The sequence below is a fragment of the Heterocephalus glaber genome, unplaced genomic scaffold (assembly GCF_053883595.1).
Source record: "Heterocephalus glaber isolate CG9 unplaced genomic scaffold, H.glaber_assembly_v1.0 deba00001613, whole genome shotgun sequence".
Lineage (NCBI taxonomy): Eukaryota > Metazoa > Chordata > Mammalia > Rodentia > Bathyergidae > Heterocephalus > Heterocephalus glaber.
In genome coordinates, this window is record NW_028258384.1 from 12431350 (window position 1) to 12457633 (window position 26284).

Genomic DNA, 26284 nt, shown 5'->3' on the forward strand with positions numbered 1-26284 from the left:
TGGTATTGATATTAATGCTACTGTATAGAACAGTTCATTACATCAAAACCATTTATTATTTGATAGCTTTTTTCAAAGTTAACACTGTTGGCAGATGCCAGGAAACAAAATCAAATATACAGCAGGCAATTACCTATGTATTTAAATAAGACTAATATCAAAAAATAAATTCAATCTAAGACAACCTTAATTTCATGGCATACATACAGAAGTAAATGTAAAAGAGCACCACACCAGAAAAGCACTGAAATGTCTTTATTCCCTCTGAAAACATACTATTTTAGTATGCAAAGTATGAATTGTATATTTATGCTTTTTTAAATACATAAAAGAAAATTTACTGAGAACAAAAGATAAATGCTTTAATACCAGTGGCAGTGAATAATTGATTTATAACAAATTGCTATAATTCCTCCTTTAATAATACTGTTGAGGAATTTAATATCAATGTTTTTGGACCTCCATAGGACTTTAGACAACGGGCAACCAATCTGTGCAACTATGATCAAGACAGATGTTAGTTATTATCTATAATTAAATTAAGAATCATGGCTACTATTCTGGGCAATCTCAGAAACTACCACTGTTCTAGAGGTTATCCATTAATGTAGCCATTTTACTGAAGAAAAATAGATAAATTGACCTTTATTGTGCATATAGTTCTCAGGGCAGGCACATCAACTAGAAAAAAATTACAGAAACAACACAGGATTAGTTATTGGTTCTCATCAATCACTAATCTGATTATTATAATTTTTTGATTAATAAGAAACATGCATAACTAAACCTATTAAACATGAATCAAAACTCTTTGATAATTACAAGTTTCAAAAACTTAAACTAGCAGAAAATTTTGCATTATATATGTCTTAATTTCATTCCCTTGATTTCAGGCTTAACATTTTGCAACAAACCAAAATGTTTTTCTTTGATTTATAATTATGAAAACAAATGTGTATTTATAGTAATTAGGATGGTTGGAGAGAAAGCTTTTGGAATAATATTTATTTTTCCAATTTATTTTTTAAATTTTAAAATTAGAGCATGTTAGTAATACAGAATGGTGAGGTTCATTTTGGGAAATTGGTACATACATTTAACATATTTTATCATTTGCAAATTAGTACTTGTATAGGATTTTACTCTTCACTAATCACGTTGAGGAGCTTTTAACCATTTTAACATTCAATAAATGACCTGGAGAGATTCTTATAGTGTCAAATGGATGAAACAGGGTACAACATGTATTGGGCTATGAGAGCACAAAATACTTCATTCACTTTTCTACACAGACAGCTGCAGTGACTCTATCATTAACTTTCTAGTTACTCTAAGCCCATTCCAATTGTTTAAATAAATGTGTTTATTGCATTTGGGAGACCTTAACTCTAAGACTCTAACAAAGAATACTACTTTTACCCACAACTTACTAGGCTGTATTCAAATTTAATACTTTCATGTAAAAGAACCTTTTATATTGCTGATATCAAGAGGCAGGGCCAATACCCATTATATATTCAAGGTGTGCATAATGCATTTATTGCATGCCCTGGTTGGGATTCAGGAGACATGATTTGACTTTGTCTGAATCCTTATAACAAAGTAGGTTATAATGTGATTTTATTGTCTTTGGTGTGATATTATAAAAGGGGAAGATAGAAAAAAAAGGGGGGACTGAAACAAGAGAGGGGCTGTACAGTAGTAGTAAGGGGCAAGAAGAGACTCAGTAGCTGGGAAGTTTGTCCTTCATTCTGTATTCAGCTGTTTCAGCAAATGTTGCAAAGATGAATCTCGGTCTACATTTTTTGGCTCTTTCCATTTCCAATGAATCTGTAACCTGTCATATCTAGCTTCAAGACCTTCTCTGAAAACTCATAAAGTCAGAGACTACTTGCAGATGTAAGGACTATATGCTTGGCACTGGAGCCATGGCTCCCTGACAGGCAATACAAGACAGACCATGCAACAAGAAACTTCTAGTTTATTTACAAGCAGTTTTAATACCAAACTATTGCTCAAAACAGAGCTTGCCATTGGGAAAATTTAAATATAGGCACTATTACCATAACTAGATTTTTTTGCCTTATGAAATGTGTATAGGGTTATTAACCATTATACTGCACTTAAGTGTTCTTGATGGTTTCACATTTACCTACCAGAAAAGAACTATGGAGAATTTATGGTGCTTTCCTCAGTAAGAGTTCAAACTATAATTACATGTGTTACTATGTGTATCAGTAAGCTTTCCAAGTTGCTTGGACAAAATATCCCACATCCACAATTTAAAGGAGGAAAGGTTTAATTAGGCTCTTGGTTTTGGGATATTCAGGCAGTGTTGGGTGGCTCCAAGGCAAAAGCAGTATGGTGGAAGGGCATGGTGGAGGAAAGCAGTTCAACCTATGGTAGCCAGGAAGCTGACAGAGAAGGCAGGGCCTGGGGACAAGAATATAACCTTTTAAGTCATGCCCCTAATAACTTGCCTCCTCCAATCCAGCCCTACCACAGAATACACGAGACTTTTGGGGAACATTCTGGATTTAAACAGTAGCATTCTACCCCTGGCCCCCAAAAGATCCATGCCTTTCTCATCATGGACAATGCATTTAGGCCATATCTAAGAGTTGCCAAAGTCAATGCCCACAATGCTTAAAAGTTCAAGTTCAAAGTCTCTGAAATTCAAGGCAACTCCTTGCTATGTACCCTTGTAAAAACCAAAAAGAAAGTTAAATACTTCCAACATATAATGGCACAGGGTAAACATTCTGTGTGATAGTTAACTGATTGTGAAGACATGAGTGAGAAATACCCAACTAAATAGGATCATCATAGTTCTGGGTATGGCTGAGTTATTTACTGAAGACAGAAGACCCAACCTAGGGAGGCTTGCCACCTGAATGCTATAAAAAGAACAGGAAGAAGGAAGGCTCACTTCTGTTTCTTTGGAAGCGCTCCAGTCTTCACCTTCACTTTGGACATCATCTCCTGGCTTCAAGTGTACTCTTCAGCCTTCCGGTACAGAATTTAACCTTCTATCACAGGCCCTTTGGCCTTCTGATATGGTTGCATATGGCTCCAGGCCTTCGACTGGATCCTTCTGATCTCCAGCACCCAGACAGCCCTTTTGCATTCTTCCACATCTGACTCTGTGGGAAGTCATGTAATCCAATCTTGTAAATTCTTATATATTTGTATATCTTGCAATAAACCTATTTCTCTAGCAAGCACTGACTAATACACATTCCCATTCCAAAAGAACAATATTAGGGGTTAGGAAGGAATTAGACCAAGGCAAGACTGAAACCTAGCAGAGAAAAACATTAGATCTTATAGTTACATATCCAGCAGTCAAGGCAAGTTGTGGCAAAATGTACCAAAAGGCTTCAATGGCTTTGCTCCTTATGGCATTGCCAGTTGCAGCCCACATGACCTTTCTCAGGCTGGCTCTGCTTACTGCCTGCAGCTTTCCTCAGCAGACATTCCATGTTCCTGGCATCTACAACCTCCTGGGGTCACCAATGGAGTGTTTGCTTCACTTCCACATCTTCAGGATTGCCCTCTCAGGGGCACCAGGCAGAGACTGATCCTTTCACACTTTTTTGCCTGGTCTCCTAGGCTTTCTACTGAAATCTGAGTGGAAGCCTCTTAACTCCACAACTCTTGCATTTTGCATGCCTGAAAAACCAGTACCACATAGATGATACCAAGGTCTGCCACCAGTTTGAGAAGTATCATGTGCCCCTTAGATCATGGCTGAAGCACTCTCTGAATGCCTGGATGGCTGAAATCAGGGAAGCATTTCCATAAGTGGCCCTGAATGAGCAGGGCATCTAAAGCTCTCTTTCAAAGTGAAGTTTTTCAAAGGAGTTTTACCCTTTTATAAACTTGAGCCTGCAAAGATTAGGAGCCTGAACAGTTCCTGAGATGACTTCAAGCCATCTTTCCTATTGTCCTGATTCAAAGTAATGGCTTTGTTTAGATGCTAACCTTTTCAGTAGCCAGGCTCTCCTTGGCACCAACTTTACAGGAGTTACCTTTCTGGTGAAACTATAAACTTTTAACATCTCTCAGCTCTACTTTTTGCCTGATTCTTACTAAAATGTGGCTAAAAGCAGCCAGGATTACCCATACCACAGCCTCAATATTTGGCTGCCTTGAAATTTTCTCCACCAGATCAATTAGTCTGCCACCTTTAAATTCAGCCTCATAGTTCTGGGACATGGAGAAAATGTAGACAAATTCTTCATCAGAATGAAACACACATGGCTTCTAGTCCAGCTAAAAAAGGCTTCTCTTTCCCATCTGAAAACTTGTGAGTCTTACCTTTATTGTCTGCATTCTTATCAACATTCTTGACTTCTGAGCTCCCACTAGAATTGTGTTATCAAGCTCTGCTTATAGTACCTTAAAGCTTTTCTAGCTGGCATCTCTAAACGCTTCCTGTAAATCAGTTCCAAATGCTTCTAAACCAGAGTCACAGTAATGACCCTACTTCTCTGGTACCAACTTTCCATATTTAATTTTCCATTGCTGAAACAAAATGCCTAATATCTACAACTTAAAGGAGAGGTTTAATTTGGCTTTGGGTTTTGGGGGATTCAGTAGAAGTTTGGCTGGCTCTGAAGCAGAAGTAGCATGGTGGAAGGGCATGGTAGAAAAAACCTGCTCAACCCATGGCAATGAGGAAGCAAAGAGACAGGCAAGAAGCTGGGTCAAGAATACACCCTTTTAGGTTATAGCTCCAATGACCTGCCTCTTCCAACCAGGCCCAATCTCCAAACATATGATAATCTTGGGGGATATATTGGATGTAAAATACTACTTTAAGAAACAAATTTTTATTTAAGAAGCTTAATGAAATAAAAAACTGATATATTTTGTCAGGAAGTTGACAGTAAGCAATTATTTGCCACAAGAGGATTTTTTTATATTTATAACAAGTCAATGAGAAAATTATGAAACAATTTTTTTCCAGAAAAAACATTCAGAGTTTGGCACTAAATATATCTTCACAATCATTGTCCTACAGTAGGCAGAATATTACTATTTGCACTTTATATCTGAAGAAACTGAGGCTCATAAATTAATCAATTTGCCTGATAGCATTGGTAGCACAGCCAGAACTGAGTTAGGTCTGTAGACAATTTGGTTGGGGTTGTAATTACTTAACTCAATAGTATCTCCAAATATCAATGATTATATACAAATATTTCTATTGTTTCATTTCTTTAATATTTACTTTTCCTAGGTTATACATGATTCACATATCACTACCAATAAAGCCAATACCGAGAAATGGACTCATGATTTGTCTATAAAAATGTCTAAAAATCTATTAGAATTTTCAACTTTTATCATAGAAACCAAAATAAAACAAACCTTTTATTTCTAATAGGCTCCTGCCTATTAGATCACTATATTTTAGTTTTCTCCATTTAATTTATATACACTTTTTTGTTAAATTCTTTTATTGGTACATTTTAGGTATACAACACAATTACATTTCTCATTGGGAATTGAACCTTTACATAATGCATCTTGGTTCTTATTTTTTCCCCATTCCTAGCCCTCCCTTCACGCCCTCCACCCTTCCCTGTTTACAAAGACTTTATTTCCATTTTTTCCATTTCTCATCATTTTTCCTTTCCCTTCTTTCTTCTTCCCTGCCCCTCCCACTACCCCCACCCCTTTGGACCTTTTCTTCCTATTTTGCATTATCGATTATTCATTCTAATCATTGGTACATTTTAGGTATGCAATATAATGATATTCATCATTGGAAATTTGCACCTTTACATAGTCTCTCTTGGTTATTTTTCACCCTTGCCCAGCCCTCCCTTCAACCCCTCCATTCCTATTTACAAAGATTTTGTTCCTATTTTTCCATTTTCTCATATTAATTCCATTCCCTTCTTTCCTTTCCCCTACCCCTCCCAATTCCTTTCCCTTTGCCCCTTTTCTTCCTATTTCACATTACCTATTACACATTAGGTCCTTATTTACTCTTTCAGTTTCTCACACCAGAGAAACTATTCGGTATTTATACATGTGTTCTATTTATTTCACTTCAGAGTATTGCCTCAATTTGCATCCACTTAGCAATAAATGTCTCTAATTTCACATTTTTTATGGCTGAGTAGTACTCCATTTTATAAAAACACCACATTTCCTTTATCCAGTCTCCAGTTGATGGGCATTTGGGCTGTTTCCAAGTTTTAGCTATCACAAACTGTGCTGCTGTGAACATGGGTGCACATATATCACTGTGGTATGATTCTTTTAATTCTTTGGGGAAGATACCCAGCAGGGGAATAGCGGGGTCAAATGGGACTTCCAGTCCTAGTTCTTTGAGTTATCTCCATACTGATTTCCACAGTGGTTCCACCAGTCTACACTCCCACCAGCAGTGGAGCAGGGTTCCTCTTTCCCCACAGCCCCACCAGCATTGGTTATTGGTTGATTTCATGATAGCAGCCATTCTTTCTGGAGTGAAGTGGAATCTCAGCATTGTTTTCATTTGCATCTCTCAAATGACCAGTGATGTTGAACATTTTTTCATGTATTTATTTGCTATTTCTACTTCTTTGTCTGAGAAATGTCTGTTCATTTCAGATGCTCATTTTTGGATTGGGTCTTTAAATTTGGGAGGTCTGATCTTTTTAAGTTCTTTATAGATTCGAGACAGTAGAACTTTGTCTGAGGAAAAGCAGGTGAAGATTTTTTCCCACACTGTGGGTTGTCTCTTCACACTGCTGCTGGGTTTTCTTGCTTTGCAGAAGCTTTTTAATAAGAAGAGGTCCCACCTGTTGATTGTTTGTGCTAGTTCACAGGCAACTGAGGTTTTGTTCATAAAATCTTTTCCTACACTGATGTCTTCAAGGATTATACCTAACCTCTGTTCCAACTGGTTCAGTTTCTATTTTAATATTTAGATCTTTAGTCCATTTCAATTTTAGTTTAGTGTATGGTGAGAGATACAGGTCTAGTTTTAATCTTTGGCAAGTTGAAACCCAATTTTTCCAGCACCATTTATTAAAGGGGCTATCTTTCTTCCAGTGAGGGTTTTTGGCTCCTTTATCGAAGATGAGATGGCTGAGTGTGTCTGGCGTTGTTTCTGCATCTTCTAATCTGTTCCACTGGTCCTCAGGTCTGTTTCTTTGCCAGTACCATGCTGTTTTTATCACAGTAGCTTTGTAGTAGAGCTGCAGGTTGGGGACTGTGATACCCTCTTCCCATGTCTCTGTTACCTAAAATTGCTTTTGCTATTCTGGGTCTTTTCTTGTTCCAAACGAATTTTTGGATTGTTTTCTCAAGGTCCGTTCAAGTATGCTGCTGGGATCTCAACTGGAATTGCATTGAATCTATATAGCAGTTTAGGAAGTACGGCCATTTTCACTATATTAATCCTTCCTACTCAGGAACAGGGGATGTCTGTCCATTTTCTGATATCATCTTCAATCTCTCCTTTTCAGAGTGCTATAGTTTTCAGAGAAGAGGTCTTTTATTTCTTTCGTTAGGATGATTCCTAGGTATTTCAGTTTTTTGGATGCCATTGTGAAAGGAATTATTTGCCCTTTTTCTCTCTCAGTGAGTCTGTCAGTCATGCAGAGGAAAGCTACTGATTTTTGTGTGTTTATCTTGTAACCAGCTACTTTACTGAATTTGGTTATTAAGTCTCCTTTTGGATTTCTGTGATGTTTCTTATAATTCTGCATGTAAACTGGCTGTTTTCTAATATTTTTCAAACACTCCCTGTATCAATAAGATTCTGAGGCCAGTAAGGATTTCCAAAATAAGGTATGAAGTTTGGTATATATCCATTATTCAGAGGGCTTCTCTGGGTTTCCAAGGCTTGTGCTTCCCTTGGGAGTCTCTGTATTGGCCTCTGGCATGGCACTGGATTCTGCAGCTTCTGGTTGTAAACTGTCTTCATCAAGAACAATATCCTCAGGATTTGGTGGGGCTGGACAGAAATCTTCATTGGGGAAGATTTGCTGGAAAAGTTTTTCAGCCTGGCAAGGGATGAAAGGACAAAATCATTTGTGGGTATCGGCTTAAAATGTATGTGCTTTTCAGGCACTATCTAAAAAAAATTAAGTGTCACCTTTAAAAATGTATTTAACCTGGTTAAAATATTTGACCATTACATATGACTTTCTAAAAATCAGCTTTTACAATTCTCTCTTCTCCTTCTAATTTTATATATTTATTTAGGCCCACACGTCAAATATGTCTTTGATCAGGCTCATTAAGAAGTATTCATATTGTTGAGAATTTAAGCACCTGAGTCTTTCTTGATATTCTTTATATAATTTCCCATAGCTTCTACTTTTGGTATATATACATTCTAATTTAGTATATAATTTTAAAAAATCATTGCTCAAATCAAGAAAATTCTTTACTCTTTGCTCAACTATTTGCTTTTCTGAGATAATTTCCCTCCCACCAGCCTTTAAAAAGTATAGCACAATGTTTAAGCTCATAAAATTTGAACAGATGGTTGCAGTACAAACCCTTGACACTGAATAGATGGCCTCTGACACTTACTAGCTATGCAATTTACGTAATGCTTAGTCAGCTTTTGAATTTTGGCTTCATTCATAAAGTGGAAGAGTCTTAATGTAGAGGTGTATAATAGTTATGACAATAACAAATAAAAATGTCAAAATTAAGCTGAGCTTAATGTGGCAGGGTAAAAGAATAAAAAATAAGTGTGATCTTACTAAAAAATAGACAGTAAATGTGGTAAGTGACTTCACTGTCAGATAAGGATCCCTGCCATGTTAGGAAGTTACACTCTATCTCACTGGTGAAAGGGAGTCATAAAAGGGCCTTAAAATATATACTTGTTTGTTATAAGAATCATGTTTTTCTACGAATGGGTGCTACCAAGAAATCAACCAATAACAAATGCTGCCGGGGCTATGGGGAGAAAGGAACCCTTCTTCACTGTTGGGAGTGCAGACTGGTGCAACCACTGTAGAAATCGGTATGGAGATTCCTCAAAGAACTAGGATTAGAGGTTCCATTTGACCCAGCTATTCCCCTGCTGGGTATCTTCTCAAAAGAATCAAAAGCATCATACCACAGAGATACATGGGCACCCATGTTTCTAGTAGCCTAGTTTGTAATAGCTAAAACTTGGAGAAGCCCAAATGCCCAGTGGATAAAAAAGATGTGGGTTTTTTTTTTAATTTTTAAATAAAATGGAGTACTACTGAGCCATAAAGAATGATAAACTAGAGACATTTATAGCTAATGGATGGACCTTGAGACCATGCTCTTAAGAGAAATAAATAGAACACATGTGTAAATGCTGAATTGGTTCTCTGGTGTGAGAAAGTGAAAGTGTAAATGAGGACCAAAATGTATAACTGATATTGTGAAATAGGAAGAAAAGGTTCAAAGGGGAAGGAGAGCTAGGGAGGGCAGTGGGGAAAAGGAAAAAAGGGAAAGAAAATAATGAGAAAATAAGGAAAAAATGGAAACAAAGCTTCTGTAAATAGGGAGGGGTGGAGGTGTGCAAGGGAGGGAAGGGGAATGGGAAAAAACAAGAACCAAGATATATCATGTACAGGTACAAATTCCCAATGATGAATGTGATCATAATATATACCTAAAATGTACCAATAAACTTAATGAATAACAAAAATGAATAATGTTTTTCAATACCATTTCATCCTTTTTCCTGAAGTATACACATGGTCAGCAATTAGGGCAAAAGAGGTGAAAAACTATGGTCCACAGGTCAAATATAGACTGCTGCTTGATTTGTAAATAAAGTTTTATTGGAACACAATCATTTAACTCTTGTCTATATGGCTGCTTTTACAGTATAATGGTAGAGTTGAGTAGTGACAACAGAGACTTTATTGGCTGTAAAACCGACTCCTATATTAGGTGATTAAATTTCCTATTTTTTGAAAGTAGGTGGAGGGATAATAAAGAGATACTTTTGAACTCTGACATGGATTTGAAAGAAGGGCCACACAGAGGAAAACACTAGTTTCTTTCCCACTGTTGTATGCTTTAAGGGTTGGTTTATGCACTTGAGATTATATTAACGTTTATACTATAAACCCTTATTTAAAAGGCCTTCCACTTTGGTTCAAAAACATTAAAGTTTATTTGGGGATAAAAACAAATTGCATTACCTGTAAAAAAAAACATTTTAATTTCTGCTTGAAAAAAAATTGGATCATTAAAATTAAAATGACTTGATCAGTTAGGCCATAAAAGAAGATCTTGAGCTAGTAACAGAATGACTGATGGATGATAGATATGATTTCCTGCCCTTATTTGATAGCATTGGTTGAATATGATTTTCAAGGATCAACATTAGACTATGAAGAAGAGAATCAAAGGATTTTGAGAAAAAGCTATAGACATCTGAATCATGGCCACTGTCTATAACCCTGGTTCCATAACTAAAAAATAGATTAAAGGCTCAATGAGGTAATTTTCTACAAAAAGTTCCCTATAATGAATAGGAATGAAATCTGATCCTTGCCATCAGTCCTAGAACATCAGACCACCACCATTTACTGATTTAATACACACATCTGCCAACTCTGACAAAAGTTTAGACTTGTATCTCAAAAAAGAGTTTTTTACTTGTCAAGGGCAGAGATGTGAATTTGTATATGCATATGGGTATTCTGTTTGATAGAAATAGCTTGTATTAGCCTGCACCTTTTCAGAAATCTTCCCAGGAACACTCACAAACTTCAACTTGGATTTACCATACTCTTTAGCAGCTATAGTAATAGCTCTTGGGACACTGTGGGTTTATGACAAAACATTAATGGAATCATATTAATTGTGAAAAATTAAGTTATATATTCTTTTCTAAGATTAAAAATACATTAAGACTACTGTAAAATTACATTTTGTATGCACTTTTCTAGTTACACCCTTATTGAAATGACTAAGGTTAGCAGGGAAAGAAAAAGTTTGTGTATTTCAAAATAATCCTTACAGGCCAGCTGCTTAAACTGGAACTAACATTTCTTTAGAATGCTGGCATTATAAATTCATTTTTATGGAAAGTATTTCTTCATTTTTATGAGAAACATCTTCCATCTTTATTCCCACAATGGAACTCATAAACAATCTCTTATTATATTTAAGGATGTGAAGGTATCAGATAAAGTATATTCAAAGTAGCCTTCTAGTTTACAGACAAAACATTTATGGGTAAATTGTAGAGATGGTATTGCATGAGAGAGATGTTTTTCTAGTCTCCTTTCTCTCCTCTCAGAAGAAAAACAACAATTCACTTTCCCTACTAAACCAACTTTTTAATACAAAACCAAGACATACTAACAGCCTTACCTGTTTGACTGCATTATCATTTCCTAAACCACAGTCTGGGCCAGAGCAGACATAAATATTGGGTGGTAAATCATTGTAACAGTCCCTGCTGACTTCTGAAGAATCTCTCATATTGAAGTAGAGAGCCCATAGAATTCTTGGCTTCTCAATGTCTTCATTTTCTAAATGTGAAAATACACTTTAAGCTTATCGGTTACTATACTGTGTAGCCAATTACCAACAAACCCATGAGTAGTCAAAGTAGTAAATCAGAGATTTGTATATAAACAACTGCTAAATGTGCATCCACAAAATTTATATATATTTGAAGCAATGATGGCTTTTGAACCTAAGACAAGTTAGATTTTAAAAATTATTCTGATTAGTAAGTTAATTTGATTTACCTCCAATTATGCTCCCTTGGATTTCTATTACATCTCATTAGCATCAAAGTGCTTACAATCATCACATTCATCCTTAAATTATATCTATGAAGAGATAATATAAATTGATTTTGTGTTTCAAATGGACAAACCAGCTAGATAAGTTACATCGTAAGTTAATAATATGTATATATGAGATATCCAAAATAACAAAATTTAAAGAAATAAGAATTAAAAGTTATCTAGGGATGGGAGGAGCTGGAGGTAAATGGAGGGTGACTGCTGATGGATATGAAGTTTCTTGTGGAAGTCACAGAAATGTTCTAAAATTGACTGTGATGATGTCTGGATAATTCTTTCAATGTATCTTTAAAAATTGAATTTTACACTTTAAATGGGCAAATCATATGGCACAGAAATGATATGTCAATAAAGTTACTATTAAAATAGCATATGAAGGATAAAAACTTTGACATTCTAACTTACATTCTAATGTTTTGTTATATTCAATCACAGAATTAATGACAACCAACAAATAACAAAAATGAGGTCATATTTCTTTTTTCTTATTTTCCAAAACTGGGGATTGAACTCAGGACCTTGTATTTGCCAGGCAGTGAATGGGATAAAATAAAATTTATTTTAAAAATGAGGTCATGAGAGTGCATGTCATTTTGAGTACATTCTTTCATTTAACAGTGAGTATGTTATCCTATTAGTCATTGACATAAAAGCTGGGGATACATACAAAAATGAGGCAGACTTAGTTCTTACTTGTCTCTTTTTTTTTTTTGGTCCCCTAATCAGGAACTAGCACACATCAGATGCTCAATAAATAATTTTTGAATTGATTTTAAATGTTTTCAAGTATGTGCTTATACAAAGGTCCAAACATTTTTCTGTATCTCTTTTTAAACTGTTTTAAATTTTCTTTAGTTGAAGACAGAAAATATTCTGTTAATATGTTTATTGACTGTAGTTTTTCTAGTCTGAGTCCGAACAAAACACAAATTCTGTACAATATTAATAGTGGATGTTTATGAAGATTACCCAAGTCTATGAGGCACTTTGTGAATCATAAAGAAAATGTTAAAGGAATAATTATCTAGCCAATGACTGTTATTGTTAAATTGGTAATAAATGCAGAGAAATTTGCAAATAATTATAGTACTCACTTTATAAGCATGTTCTTTTCCCCAATTTGGGACAAATCAGATTTTATTATATTTAATCTAAAATATCTTCACTGCAAGAATACTAAATATACTATTTTTCTAGTTCATTCTGAATAATTCATAATTGTTAATGCAACAGGATGAAGAAACTGTGTGAAAGAAGTGATCTCTGAAGGTGCCTCTTTCTAATGTTAAGATCTGAGGCTAAGGTATCATTAACTTCATATGCTGGAACACATTACATGTCAAAACCTATTTATTGATGAAATAAAAAAACATAAGAAACTGATACTTCACAGCTAAAACCATACTAGTTCCAGTAAATTGATGAATTTAGTTTCAATAAATTATATGAGAAGGTACTTACACACACCACCTATAATTTGTGACACCTGACTTAGGGAGCCTTGCGGTGAAGGTACGAAATGTCTTATTTATCGCCCAACCCATTTCTAAAAATATGCTAGGGGAGCTTATCTTGTACTTCATGAAAGTTTCATATTGAAGAAGGGTTTTCATTCAATAAAATTTGAGGGAAATAAATAATCTAATAGATTATAGGAAAGAAATTTCATGGAGGTAAAGGCTTTGAAAAGAAACCAGGTGAAAGGTGAAAAGTTTGACATAGGCTGAAGATAAATGTTCTAGATATAAAATATCAAGTTTGGGCATTAAAAAAACCCTTCAAAGAGATATACAATTGTTTTATATGTCTTTGAGGTCAGCTGGAAGGGACACAGACAAGTGGAAAAATACCATGCTCTTGTGAACTATACAACTGTCAAAAAATGTTAAAGTTGAGCTTTGGTTAGGAGTGCATCACAAATTGCCAGTAGAAATGGTTTTCTGCATTAGCTCATTTCTTTATTTTACATAGTGTGAAGGACTAAAGAAGTAATAAGCAATTTAGAATAAGATCTTTGGCAAATTAAATTTGATTAAGTACTGAATAAAGCAGGCAGAAAACAAGCAACCATGGCAAATCAAATTTTATCTACAGCTGCATTCCATGTCTAAGGAGAGAGTAAACTACAGTGGAATCCTCAAGTTACGACAGGCCTGACATAGGAACAACTTGGATTAATTAGGTTAATAGAAGGTTCATCTGTCTCATTATCTATAGCATGTAACTAGGTAAACATCCAGATCTCAGCTGTATTGACTTAGTTACAACCAGCCCTTGGGAACTGATTGAGTTCATAAGTCAAGGGTCTTTAGTTAAGTTGCCTGTTGTGCTCTAGGGCTTGGTGCTTGGCCTGCATTTGCCTTTCATTGTGTATCCATTTCCCTACCAATGTATGCTACTAAATGAAGGTTTCTATGTAAGCACATGATGATGATTTTACCTGTCAACATCAGCACTGTATTACTAACATGCAAATTACTGGCTTATTTTCACAAATTAAAGTTAACCAGCCACAAATATTAAAATAAAAAAAGATAAGACTTTGCTTTCACAGCCCCACAAAAACTCAACACTCTTACCAGCCCCCAACTTCAAACTACTCCATGAGAGAAATTTGTTTTTTAGGAAATTGCGCTCTTTGAGATAGAACGATATAACTGCACAAGCCATGCACAGTGGTGGGAAAAAATGAAAGAAGATGGTGTAGTGATGACACAACATTTAAGACATTTGAAGATGTAGTACTAATAAAATTCCTGCTTCAATTTGTATTGAAAAATTTATGGCAAAATAAGAAACCACTTAGGATAGTTCTTCCAGTGAGACTGGCACACCCAATACTTTATAAATCTCTTTGAGATGCTTTGAAAGGTACTCTACAGTCTGGAAGAATTACTACACATAAGAGCAGTGAGCAATTGCTTCAATTTCTCACCCGCAGAATCACATTCATTAAACATAAAACATCTGGTATTTCCTTGGAGTAAGAAGTAAGGAGAATTTAGAGATCTCTGAAGTCCTTAAAGGAGGCTGGCAGGTAGGGCTCTTAGATGTTATTAGTATGAGTGCTTCTTTAGCCACAGCACCTCTCAAGAGCTCTGGCTCATGCAAGTGAATATATAAGAATGAAAGGGAATACCTTCAGAACTTGACTGGAATTTCTCATACACACTGTCTAAAAAGTACTATAGTTGAAAAGAAAATATCATCTTTTCCAAGAAACGACCTTTGTTGCAAGGTGACTAGGCTTTTACAAAGGTTTAAGATGCACAGCATCACATGGAATGCAGAACTCAAAAAGAAAGTAAGGCTATTCCTTTGGTACATGTTTTAACAAAATATTCACAATGCTCTTAAGTGTACAGTTTTGCATTACTGTCAAATAATAAAAATAAAATAAAGGCCATCAATCTGTGAAAAATACAGGTTTTTGCTACAGAGAAGAGTGTGCCTTAATGTATTGAAAGTTCATATTGCTCATAGAATTTCTTCTTCTTCATTTAGGCAGGAAAATGAATTTAGTTCTTTTTTCCAGGTGACTTTGCTTCTTTGACCTGCCATGGCCCAGTGCTCACTTTATCTGGTGATTCATTTTGAATAACTTCAACAGTATTTGTTCTGACATTTTAATTAAAATATGATCACTATCTCATCCTGATGATAAAAAGGCCTATGTGTCAGTGAACACTAGCTTTTCAGTGCCTCAGTGCACCCAAGGACCCCTCTGAGAGCATAGTTATTACTAAAGAATTTTGCTTAGGTTCTAAAAATACATCATTTCAAAATGAGATTATTTTAACCATTAATATTAATGTTTAAAATTCTAAAGTGTCTGGAGGATGTTAAGCAATGAGCATATAATGGCCCCCAGTTTGATTTTATGAAACAAAATTAAATGCATTTAAGAAATGAAGGGTAATGATATAAGATCCAAATTTAGTGTATTATTTGAGACAATTACACAATGAAATTATAATAGAAACATTATGAAGTTTTCATAAATGACAAGAAATTTAGGATTTTTATAGGCAAGACACAGATATAATTAAAGCCACAAGGTAAAATGATTAGTTCACATTAGGTTTAGGAACATTATCATGTACTATAACTTTTCACCAAAATTTTAAAAACAATTTAAACATTTTATGATATTTTCAAATGAAGACAACTTAAATCATAAATTAAATTCTAAAGTGAAACAAGTTTTAAGATTGAAAGACTTTATTTGGGGAGCACACAAAGAAATTAATTCTATTGATATTAGTTCACAAAAGTGGAAAAGTTTGTATTTTTATGTAAATATAAATACTCCTCTCTGTACCATCTCATTAAGAAAACAAACAGACACAAGAGATAAGTCAAAAGGAAACACAACAGGTAGGAGTAAACATGGTTGTCTGAACAAATGTAATATTCAAAGAAAATAAAGATGTATGAATTAATGGGAGAAAGTAGAGCAAGATTCAAGTGAATATGCAAATGCTATCAAATCATCTTCAGTTCACATAAATGAAGATTCATCAGGCTATTTGATCACTTAAACATAAAATATGCCACATTTTCTCCATTCATGGCTATAAGAGAGACCATATTATGTGGAGAAAAGCTTAAAAGTTTATGTCAGAAAAGCACTTTTTCACCATGAATAAGAACATGTATAGTTTTGAGAGCTAGACAGTTACATCACCAGCATGCTATGGATTAAATACAATAGGAAGGATTACTACATTTGGAAATTAATATTTTAACCTTCTATCAGTTCAATAAACTTGTTTTTATTAAAGGAGGGTAACTTTTCTGATAAAGGAATATATGTTCTTTTGTAAAAAATATGTAAAATAAAGAAAATTACAAGGAAATTTGTCCATAATCCTACTAAAATGAAGAGAAATTTTCTGACAGTCTTTTTTTCATTCACATGAACATGTATGCATATAGCTATTTGGCATTTAATTTTATATATTTTTGTGTATATGTGTGATATGTATTTTTTCTTTAACATAAAGATTGAAGATTTTCCCTATGGATCGGTAGATACTGTGCTCAACCATCTTAGTAAAACATATGAGAGTGTTAAATACATTATATTTTCATTCAGAATGCAGAAGCCTTCATGGGACATTTAAAAAGAGTATGACAGTTACATCACCTTTTCATCATAAATCACTGTTTTTCTTACCTATCTCCATTTCGGTATATGGAATAAACAATTTCTGCACAACTGGTTCTAAATCTTCTTTTGCTGTTTTAAAAGATGTGCAAGTCAAATGAACTAAATCTGTAAAGATAAAACAAAAAAAAATTTTTGACTTTCTCCTTGTCACAACTGTTTCACTCATACTGAAGATATATATTTAGCTAAAATATGTATTAAATAAGAGCTGAAAGAACTCATACTAAGACCTAGTTGAGGTTAATTTTGTAAAGCTAAGAGCAGAAAAGCTTAGGAAAATCATGTATTCACAGAAAAGAGTCTATATTATCCTTGGGAAATTCCTAAGGATAAATAAAGTAACAAAATTACTGCATAAAAAAGACCCCAAATGGAGTATTTACCAAGATAACACACTTCCTATCTTTAAGGCAGAAGAAACCATTTATACACACTTTGCTGATAAGGTAATAACAAATTCATCATAAGGTTCTCTAAAAGGCTTTTAGGGGAATACTGCTGACTTAGTTTGAACCATACATATATACTTGAAAGTCCACAAAGAGGCACAGATCAAAATAGTCTATATAATATTTTCAGAAACTTGAAAACATTTCTCTTTTGCATTTACAAATTCAAAGGGCCTGAATCTTAGAGGTCAGTTAGAGTATATCCTGTTAAACAAACAAAACAGCCCTTCCTAGAAATGAAATAGTATAGCCCAATGATGGTGAACCTTTTAGAGCTTTCAATGATACAAACAGCCTGCTGTGGCACATGTGCCATAGGTTTGCCACCACTGGTATAGCCTAACTCTATTAGAACTAAAGGCCTATGCTGAAATAAAGGTGGGTCAAAAGTCCTAAACACTGAAAGGAAGGACTAAGGAAATCCCTAACTGGGATAAACTTTCATGGTTCTGGAAAGGGCTTGCTTGGGGTGGAATAAAATAATGGCAGAAAAGTATATACTAGAGAGGAAAGAGTATTAAGAAATTCTTCCCCCCGATATACCAGTAGAAAGGTATACCTACCTCTTGTCCAAGAGTATTTTGAACAGTAAGAATTTTTGTTGAAACTATAAGAACATAGTTCAAATTTTATCACAGGAGCCAATGTCAGAATAGGATTTTCATAATCAAATTCATTCCATAGTCAACTATTCCAAGATATCTAATAAACTGAGGGACTCTTAATGACTATGTGATCCAAGATCAAATGTTTTAGTCTTGCCCCCCAAACTCCTTACCCTTGTCCTGGTCCACTGAAGAAAATAATAATCTAAGGTAGTTCCTGAATTACTTATGGTTTAATAAAAGATCTGCCATATTTGATGATTATTTTTACATGACTGTAAACAATGATTCCCAATGGTTGTGGGATACTATAGGATGTATGGTACTAATTATTTCAAATGGTATACTTAACTTCACATCAAAATTATTCCAAATTAATTTAAATTTTCTGAATGCTGTTTAACACTGCTGATGATGGGTAAAGTCCCTAGACAATAAACAAGGTATACAACTACAAAGGTCAGGAATCCCTGATAAAATATGCGAGAGTGACTGTCCTCATATGTCCTGTCCCTTATCTCACAGTCTCACAAGATATCAATGCTCATGTCAAAGTTCCCAATTTTCTAGTACTTTCCTATTCAGTTAATATTCAGTAGGGGAAAAAAATGAACATGGACACAAATAAGACAGTATATTTTGAAAAGTACCTTAATGGTTAAATTATTCATTCTGTTCAAAGGACATATATTTTAAAGGACTATAATAATGTAAATATATCATCAGGTTTCTTAACAATACACCAGTTCAGCCCACATAATGATAGTAAAATTTCTAGTAGCAAAGTAGGATTATTATCTTATACTTAATGACTTCTATAGCAATTCTGGAAATGCAAACACATTCATAACCTGGATTTTCATGTCAAGATACAGATGTGACTCAGATAACACATTGTTAATTGATTTAAAAATTTAGGGTACAATCAACTTTTTTTCCTATATACTTCTGTTTTGTAGTCACATACTTGTATATTTTACTATGAATATATTTTAGTTTTCTTTGGATCAGAAATTGTCAGCTATAATACCTTTATATTCTGATTATTTTCAAAATTGGACTAATCTTCATACCTCATATATCATTTGTAAGGTCAAGCTTTAGAGAGCATTTTTCTCTCCTTTGTCAAACACAACATTTACTTATATGGGTGTTTAATAAATGTTCTACACTTTGTCATTTTTAACCCTCAGTGGCAAGAGTTATAGTTATATAGCAAAACCTAAGACAAATCACAAAATTATGTATAATAAATATCCACTCAATAGAGTAATTTTACCCCCTTTCACCATAAAGCAGCATTCAGCCATTGTAAGATATAGTTAGCTACCTACAGATCTTAATTCTTTTTTGCATCCCCTTTCCCTCTCATCCTTCCCCCCTCTATCTTTTGATCCCCTTTCCAATTGAGAATGATCTCCCTACTTCCTCTTGGCTTTTATTTTGCTCTTTATTTATGATTTGGGTTTCTCATATAAGGGAAACCATGCAACATTTAAGCACATGTGTATGATTTGTTTCACTTAACATTATGGTCTGAAGGTGCATACATTTTCCTACAAATGACTCAAGTCTATCCTTTCTGGCACAGTAGTACTTCATGGTGTGTAAATATATTTGCTTTATCCATTTATCTATTGACGGACATATGGGCTGCATCTAAGATTTAGCTATTATGAGCTGTGCAGCTATAAACATGTATATGGATGTAAAAGCTCAGAGTCAACTTGTATATTCACAGCAGTATTTAAAAAAAAACTGTATGGAAACAACTTATGATCATGAAGAAAAATCAGTTTACTTGTACAATAAAATTTGTCCTTCATGAAAATACTAATAAAAATGATTTAAAATTCACATTTTCAAACAGCAAATAAATAAGCAAAAATGTACTAAAATTATTTTAAATCATTATCTAAATCCACTTCTTATTAAAGGTATATAACATTTTAATAGTTATTAAAGCAGACAAGGGGGATTCAAACATGACTGAATAGAGGAGTCATATCTGAAAAACTCAGATCAACTAAAACCACAAGTAATTAGAAGAAGGAAAGGAACAAACATCAATTGGAAAGAAGAGAATTGTAGATCAAATAAAACATACATATAAGAGTTTAAAAGAGAAGAAGCAGGCCCATATGCCTGGCCTATTGGGCCCCTGCCCATGCCCATCACAACAGCCATTTTGAGAAGTTCCCAAAAAGCTGGCAGGATCCAAATAGTGGACCAGAATCTAGCAGACAGCACAGGGGTCCTTTGCCTCATCATCGCCTCTTCAAATGCAGAAGACCCTGCAGCCTGGCAGCATTTTCACCTATACACACCAGGGACAAGTGGCCATTCATTCTTAGACTAAGCAGAAAAACAAGTGATCACTGCCTGTGTTGAGTGTCTTCAATACTGGACACAGGACACACCTATGTCACTGCTGGGAGCTTGTAGTTTTTTCCACACCAACCGGGATATTCGTCCAGCACAAAGACCTAACACTGGCCTGGTTTAAATTCATACTTGGCACCCCAAGCTTGCTTGGGCCTACACGCAGTTCTCACTACCCTGTTCCAATCCTAGGCTTCCAGGGTCTCTATCTGACATCTAGCACAAGTACCCAAGTGACCTGGGTTTACAGGGGGTATCCTAAGCCCATGTGAATCTCTGCTTCATACACATGGACTGTGGCAGTGCTCATTCAGCACCAAGAGTGCTGCCTCCATGCTGGGAGTAGCAGTCTCCACCCTGCATTTGGCCAGAGTTCTTGGCACAGTACCTTCCTGTTTGGCCTGGTACTCCAGATGCCCATGAGATGCCACCCAGTGCCCTGCACCCTCATGGGCCTGGAGAAATCGCCTCACTTTAGTCTTGGGTAGATCTGTTTTTCCACTGACCATCCTGAGTTGATAGGAACCTCCATATGGTGTCAGGATCCTGGAATGGACACTGGAATGTACACTGGGTAACCAGCATTGGTTGCCAACCAGCAGGAATCCATGACAAGAGCCTCAGAATCAAGGCCCCATATGTTCCTTGGTCTGAATCCCCAGTCTGAACATCTGCCACAAAGAGGCATTTATGGAGAGAGGTCCCTTTGAATTGAATAACCTCCATATAAACTCACAGACCATAAACAGGAGCAAAGAAAGATGTGACTTGTAAGATTAAAGACTACTGCCCTGGGAAAACACTCTTCTGGAAATACATAAGAAGTTTTTCTCTTTCCTCTTTTTTGTACCTTTATTGGTATGTTTTTGAATTTTCACTATTTATTTTTTTGGTGGAGGTTGGAGTTTTACCACTCATTTTCTTGTCCCTCCCTTTAAATATTACTTTGTTATATTTGTTTAAATAGGTCCTTTTATTTCTCTGTCTCCCTGTTCTTTTCTCATTCACTCTTTCAATTTGTTCCCTTAGTATTTTTTCTTATTTCCTTTTCCTCTAGTTTGATCTTCACTCCCTATTATTTATCTTTTTCCTAGTTGATCATCTCTGTTAGTGTTATCCAATACCACCAATTTCCCTTTACTCCTTAACAGCACTTTCTACATCAAACTTATGACATTCTTCATGCCTTTCGTTGCCTTATTTTTCATAAACTACTTCTTTTCTCTTTTTCTTCATGCTACCACATTCATACCATTCACCTGTATGAATCTCTAGATAGCTAAATATATCTTAATATGGCTGAATGCTTTTTGGTGAAAGGGGGTAAAATTGCTCTATTGAGTGGATATTTATTTTATATAATTTTGTGATTTGTCTTAGGTTTTGCTATGTAACTCTTGCCACCTAGAGTTAAAAATGACAAAGTATCAGTTAATACAGTTTGTCATTTTGCAGTTTGTGTTTGATGTTATTGTTATCACTGATTGTTCTACCTTAGCCAAGGTGACACAGCTGTTTTGATCAACTGATCTCCCTTATATGCCAATACCTAGATTGTCTGGAGGCCATAAACTGTACTACAGTCCAGTACCAAAGAACTGGGTGCTAGGCCAAATAGGTTGAAGTCTTTCATCCCTTGCTTATAGCCGGCTTAAGTAAATGGAAAGGTACTGAAATTATCTCATGCAAACTATCAGATGCAATGAAATTGGAAATCACTGGCAAAAGAAACCACAAATACTACATGAGCACATGGAAATTAAATTAAATTTAATCAATACACTAAAGAACAAATAATAGTTCACAGATAAAATTAAAAGAGCAATTAGACAGTTTCTACAATTGAACAATAATGCCAATATGACATACTGGAAATATATTTCATGAAAACAGTCTTATGAGGAAAGTTCATTTCAGTAAATTTTCACACCAGAAAAACAGAGCAAGGCCAAATAAATAACCTATTGTTGAACTTCAAGATTCTAGAACAAGAAGAACAAGTTAAAAGCAAAGCTTGTGCAAGGAAGGAAATTAGAAAGATCAGAGCAGAAATTAATACAATTGAGGGCCAGAGATTTAGTTCAGTGGTTCCACTGTCTGCCTTGCAAGCACAAGGGCCCGAGTTCGATCTCCAGCACCAAAAAAACCCCCAAAAAACAAAAAAACAAATTAATACAGTTGAGAATAAGAAAATAAAAGAACCAATGAATTGAAGAGTTGGTTTTTTCAAAGATTAAATTATTTAGCACTTAGCCAATCTTATCAAAACAGGAAAAAAAGGCCCAAATCCACACATTTTCGAATGAAAAGGGTGAAATCACAATGGATCCCTCAGAAATCCAGAAGATTATTAGTACCTACTTTGAGAACTTATACTCTAATAAGATGGAAAATTCAGAAGAAATGGATAGATTCCTAGATACATATGAATTACCAAAGCTGAATCAAGAAGATATAAAAATTCTAAATAACACAATATCCATCAATGAACTTGAAGAGGTAATAATAATAAAACTACCAACATAGAAAATCCCTGGTCCTGATGATTCACTGCAGAATTCTACAAGAATTTTAGAGAAGATCTAATGCCACTACTCCTCAAACTCTTGAATGAAATTGAAAGGGAAGGAATACACCCAAACTCACTCCAAGAAGCAAGCATTATCCTGACACCAAAATCAGAGAGGGACCCAACCAAAAACAAAACTGCAGGCCAATCTCTATACTGATCATAGATGTAAAACCTTCAATAAGATACTAGCAAACAAAATGCAGCAAATCACCAAAAAGGTTATAACTCGTGACCAAGTGGGATTCATCCCAGGGATGCAGGGATGGTTCACTATATGCAAATCAATAAATGTAATAAAACACATTAACAGCCAAGGACAAAAACCACATGAACATCTTAATAGATGAAGAAAAAGCATTTGACAAAGTTCAACACTCATTCATGATGAAAACATGGAATAGCAATAGAAGGTCTTTATCTCAATCTCATAAAAACCATCTATGACAAACCAACAGCCAACATCATACTAAATGGTCAAAAACTGACAGCTTTCGCTCTCAAATCAGGAACAAGATGAGGAACAACACCATTCGTGCTTAATACAGTTCTGAAAACATTAGCCAGAGCAATTAGACAAGAGAAAGAAATAAAGGAACATGGATAGGAAAGGAAGAAGTTAAATTAACACTATTTCCTGATAACATCATAGAAGACCACAAAAACTCCTCCAAAAGACTCTTAGAATAACCAAATTCAGTAGTGTAGCAGGATACAAAGTCAACAATCAAAATTCAGTAACATTCCTATAAGTGAACAGCAACTTCACTGAATGAAATTAGGAAAACAACACCTTTCACAATAGCATCAAGAAAAATGAAATACTTAGGAATCAATCTAATGAAGGCAGTGAAAGATTTTACATTGAAAACTATAGTACTTTGAAAAAGGAGATCAAAGAGGATATCAGAAAATTGAAAGTTGATTCTTAAACTTTTTGTCCTTGTTCCTTCCTGGCCTGTCTTCAGCTCTTTTTAAAATTTTTTTCCAGTTCTGCAAGAAAAGCTGAAGTATCATGGTCATCAATCTCCTCTTCAAACTCTCCATCTTCCTCATCAGTTAGAGGACCATCTGTACGGAGGTTGCAGTAAGAATCTGGACTAACTGAGGCTCCTTTGAACACTGAAGAGGTCACATGTTTTCAGAATTACCAAACAGGCCTAGGAGCACAGCTGCCCCCAGCGCAGAGGAGGAGCCTTCCAGGCCACCATACCACCGCCCTTAATGCCAAGGAGCAGAGCTGCCCCAAGTGGGCAGGAGGAATCTTCTGGGCTGCCATACCACCGCCCCCAGGGCCAAGGAGCACAGCCACCCCCAGTGCCAAGGAGCCTTCCATACTGCCGTAACACCATCCCCAGCGACAAGGAGCAGAGCTGCCCATAGCACCGAGCAAGAGATTTGCGGACCACCATATCACTGACACTGGTGTCAAGGAGGTGAGCCAAAAGGGCACCAGCAGCACACCCCCTCCCCCATTAAAATGAGAAGACACATACACAAGTCTCGAAACCAGACTTCCAGATCATTTAAAGAAACCCAAAAGGGAAATGAGATGGAACAATTTGATACTCAAACACGTAGACTTCCTGAACTGGCAACAAAAGAGGATCTGGAGAAAATGAAATCAGAAATAATTTCTCAGATACCAGCAGAGACTGTGCCCATAGTGCAAGACATGATTAATAAATCTAGACAGGAGCTGAGGAACATGATGGAATACCAAAATAGGAAACAAATGGAATCCATAAAACAGATGCAAACAGATTTCAAGGAGATTAAAAACTCCCATGAAAGTTTGTGCAGCAGAAGGAGCCAATGCGAGGTCAGAATTTCAGATACAGAACATAAGATTGCAATTAGTGATCAGAAAAAGAAAAATTTCTTTAAAATAGTAAGGGACCATGAGAAATCAATCCAGCAGCTGCTAGATGATGCAAAGAATAACATAAGACTTATCAGAGTCAATGAAGAATCAGGACAGAGTGCAGATGACATAAAAAAACTGTTCACAGAAGTGGTGGCAGAAAATTTTCCAAGCAGGGGAAAAGAACTTGACATACAGATAAGTGAGGCATATAGGATTCCAAATAGCCTTGATAAAAAAAAAATCTACACATAGGCAGATGATAGTTCAGATTCCAGAAACACAACAGAACAAAATTCTAAAAGCAGTTAGAGAAAAGAAACAAATCACATACAAAGGAAAGCCTATCAGAATAACAGTAGACTTCTCAACGCACACCCTCAAGGCAAGAAGAGCTTGGAGGGACATATTTCAAGCCCTAAAGGAAAACAGCCTCCAACCCAGAATGAAGGACCCCACAAAACTATCTTTCAAAATGGATGGAGAAATAAGATACTTTCATGACAAAGAGCACCTGAGGAACTTCATGAATGCCAAATCAGCACTCCAAAAAATTTTAGACAATATCCTAGGAAAAGATAATGAGGATCACAACCCCAAGAAGCCCAGAAGAATGAATTCATCAAGCAAGACAAGAAATTAAATGCAAAGGGGGAGAATTCAACAAAAAGAAAAAGTCATGACAATGATAAGTCAGTAAGTATCAGTTATAATGATCAATGTTAATGGTTTCAATTCACCAATCAAAAGAAATAGACTGGCAGAATGGGTCAAGAAGCAAGATCCAACAATATGCTGCATACTAGAAACACACTTAATTCAAAAAGAAACTCATAGACTGAAAGTTGAAGGGTGGAAAACAATACTCCATGTGACAGTAACCCTCAAAAAAGGCAAGAGTAGCTATCCTCTTTGCAGATCAAATGGATTTCAAACCAACACTGATTAAGAGAGACAAAGAAGGACACTATATCCTTGTAAAGGGAACAATTGAACAGGAAGAGAAGACAAACATAAATATCTATTCACCAAACACTAGGGCACCCAACTATATAAAACAAATACTAACGGATATGAAAAGTCATATATGCACTAATACAGTTGTAGTGGGGGACATCAAAACCCCACTGTCACAAATAGATAGATCAACTAGACAAAAAATAAACAATGAAATACTAGAACTCAATCAAACTCTTAAACAAATGAATTTAACAGATGTGTACAGAGTGTTCCACCCCACAAAATCACCATACACATTCTTTTCAGCCGCACTTGGGTCATTCTCCAAAAGAGACCACATACTCACACATAGAACAGGTTTAAATAAGTGCAAAGGAAGTGAAGTCATTAACTGTATATTATCAGACCATAGTGCGATGAAATTGGAGATCAACAGCACATGAAGTCTCAAGAATTTCATAAACACATGGAAATTGAACAACACACTTCTGAATACCAAATGGGTCAC

At 35.3% G+C, this 26284-nt stretch overlaps 1 protein-coding gene across 3 annotated transcripts in view; it reads right to left on the reverse strand.

The window, feature by feature from the left end:
* Positions 1–917: 917 nt before the first annotated feature.
* Positions 918–26284, reverse strand: part of Chm (CHM Rab escort protein) — a 251328-nt gene continuing 225961 nt past the window's right edge. The window contains exons 12-14 of one of the 3 annotated variants that reach the window (XM_087196648.1): positions 16954–17052; positions 11332–11492; positions 918–8009 (exon numbers count right to left, since the gene is read on the reverse strand). In XM_087196648.1, the coding sequence (XP_087052774.1) occupies positions 7818–8009; positions 11332–11492; positions 16954–17052 (452 nt within the window). In that variant the 3' untranslated portion in view covers positions 918–7817. Of the gene's footprint in view, positions 8010–11331; positions 11493–11714; positions 11799–16953; positions 17053–26284 lie in introns of those variants that run through there. The other 2 variants (XM_004868870.3, XR_015445585.1) reach the window with 2 other exon arrangements.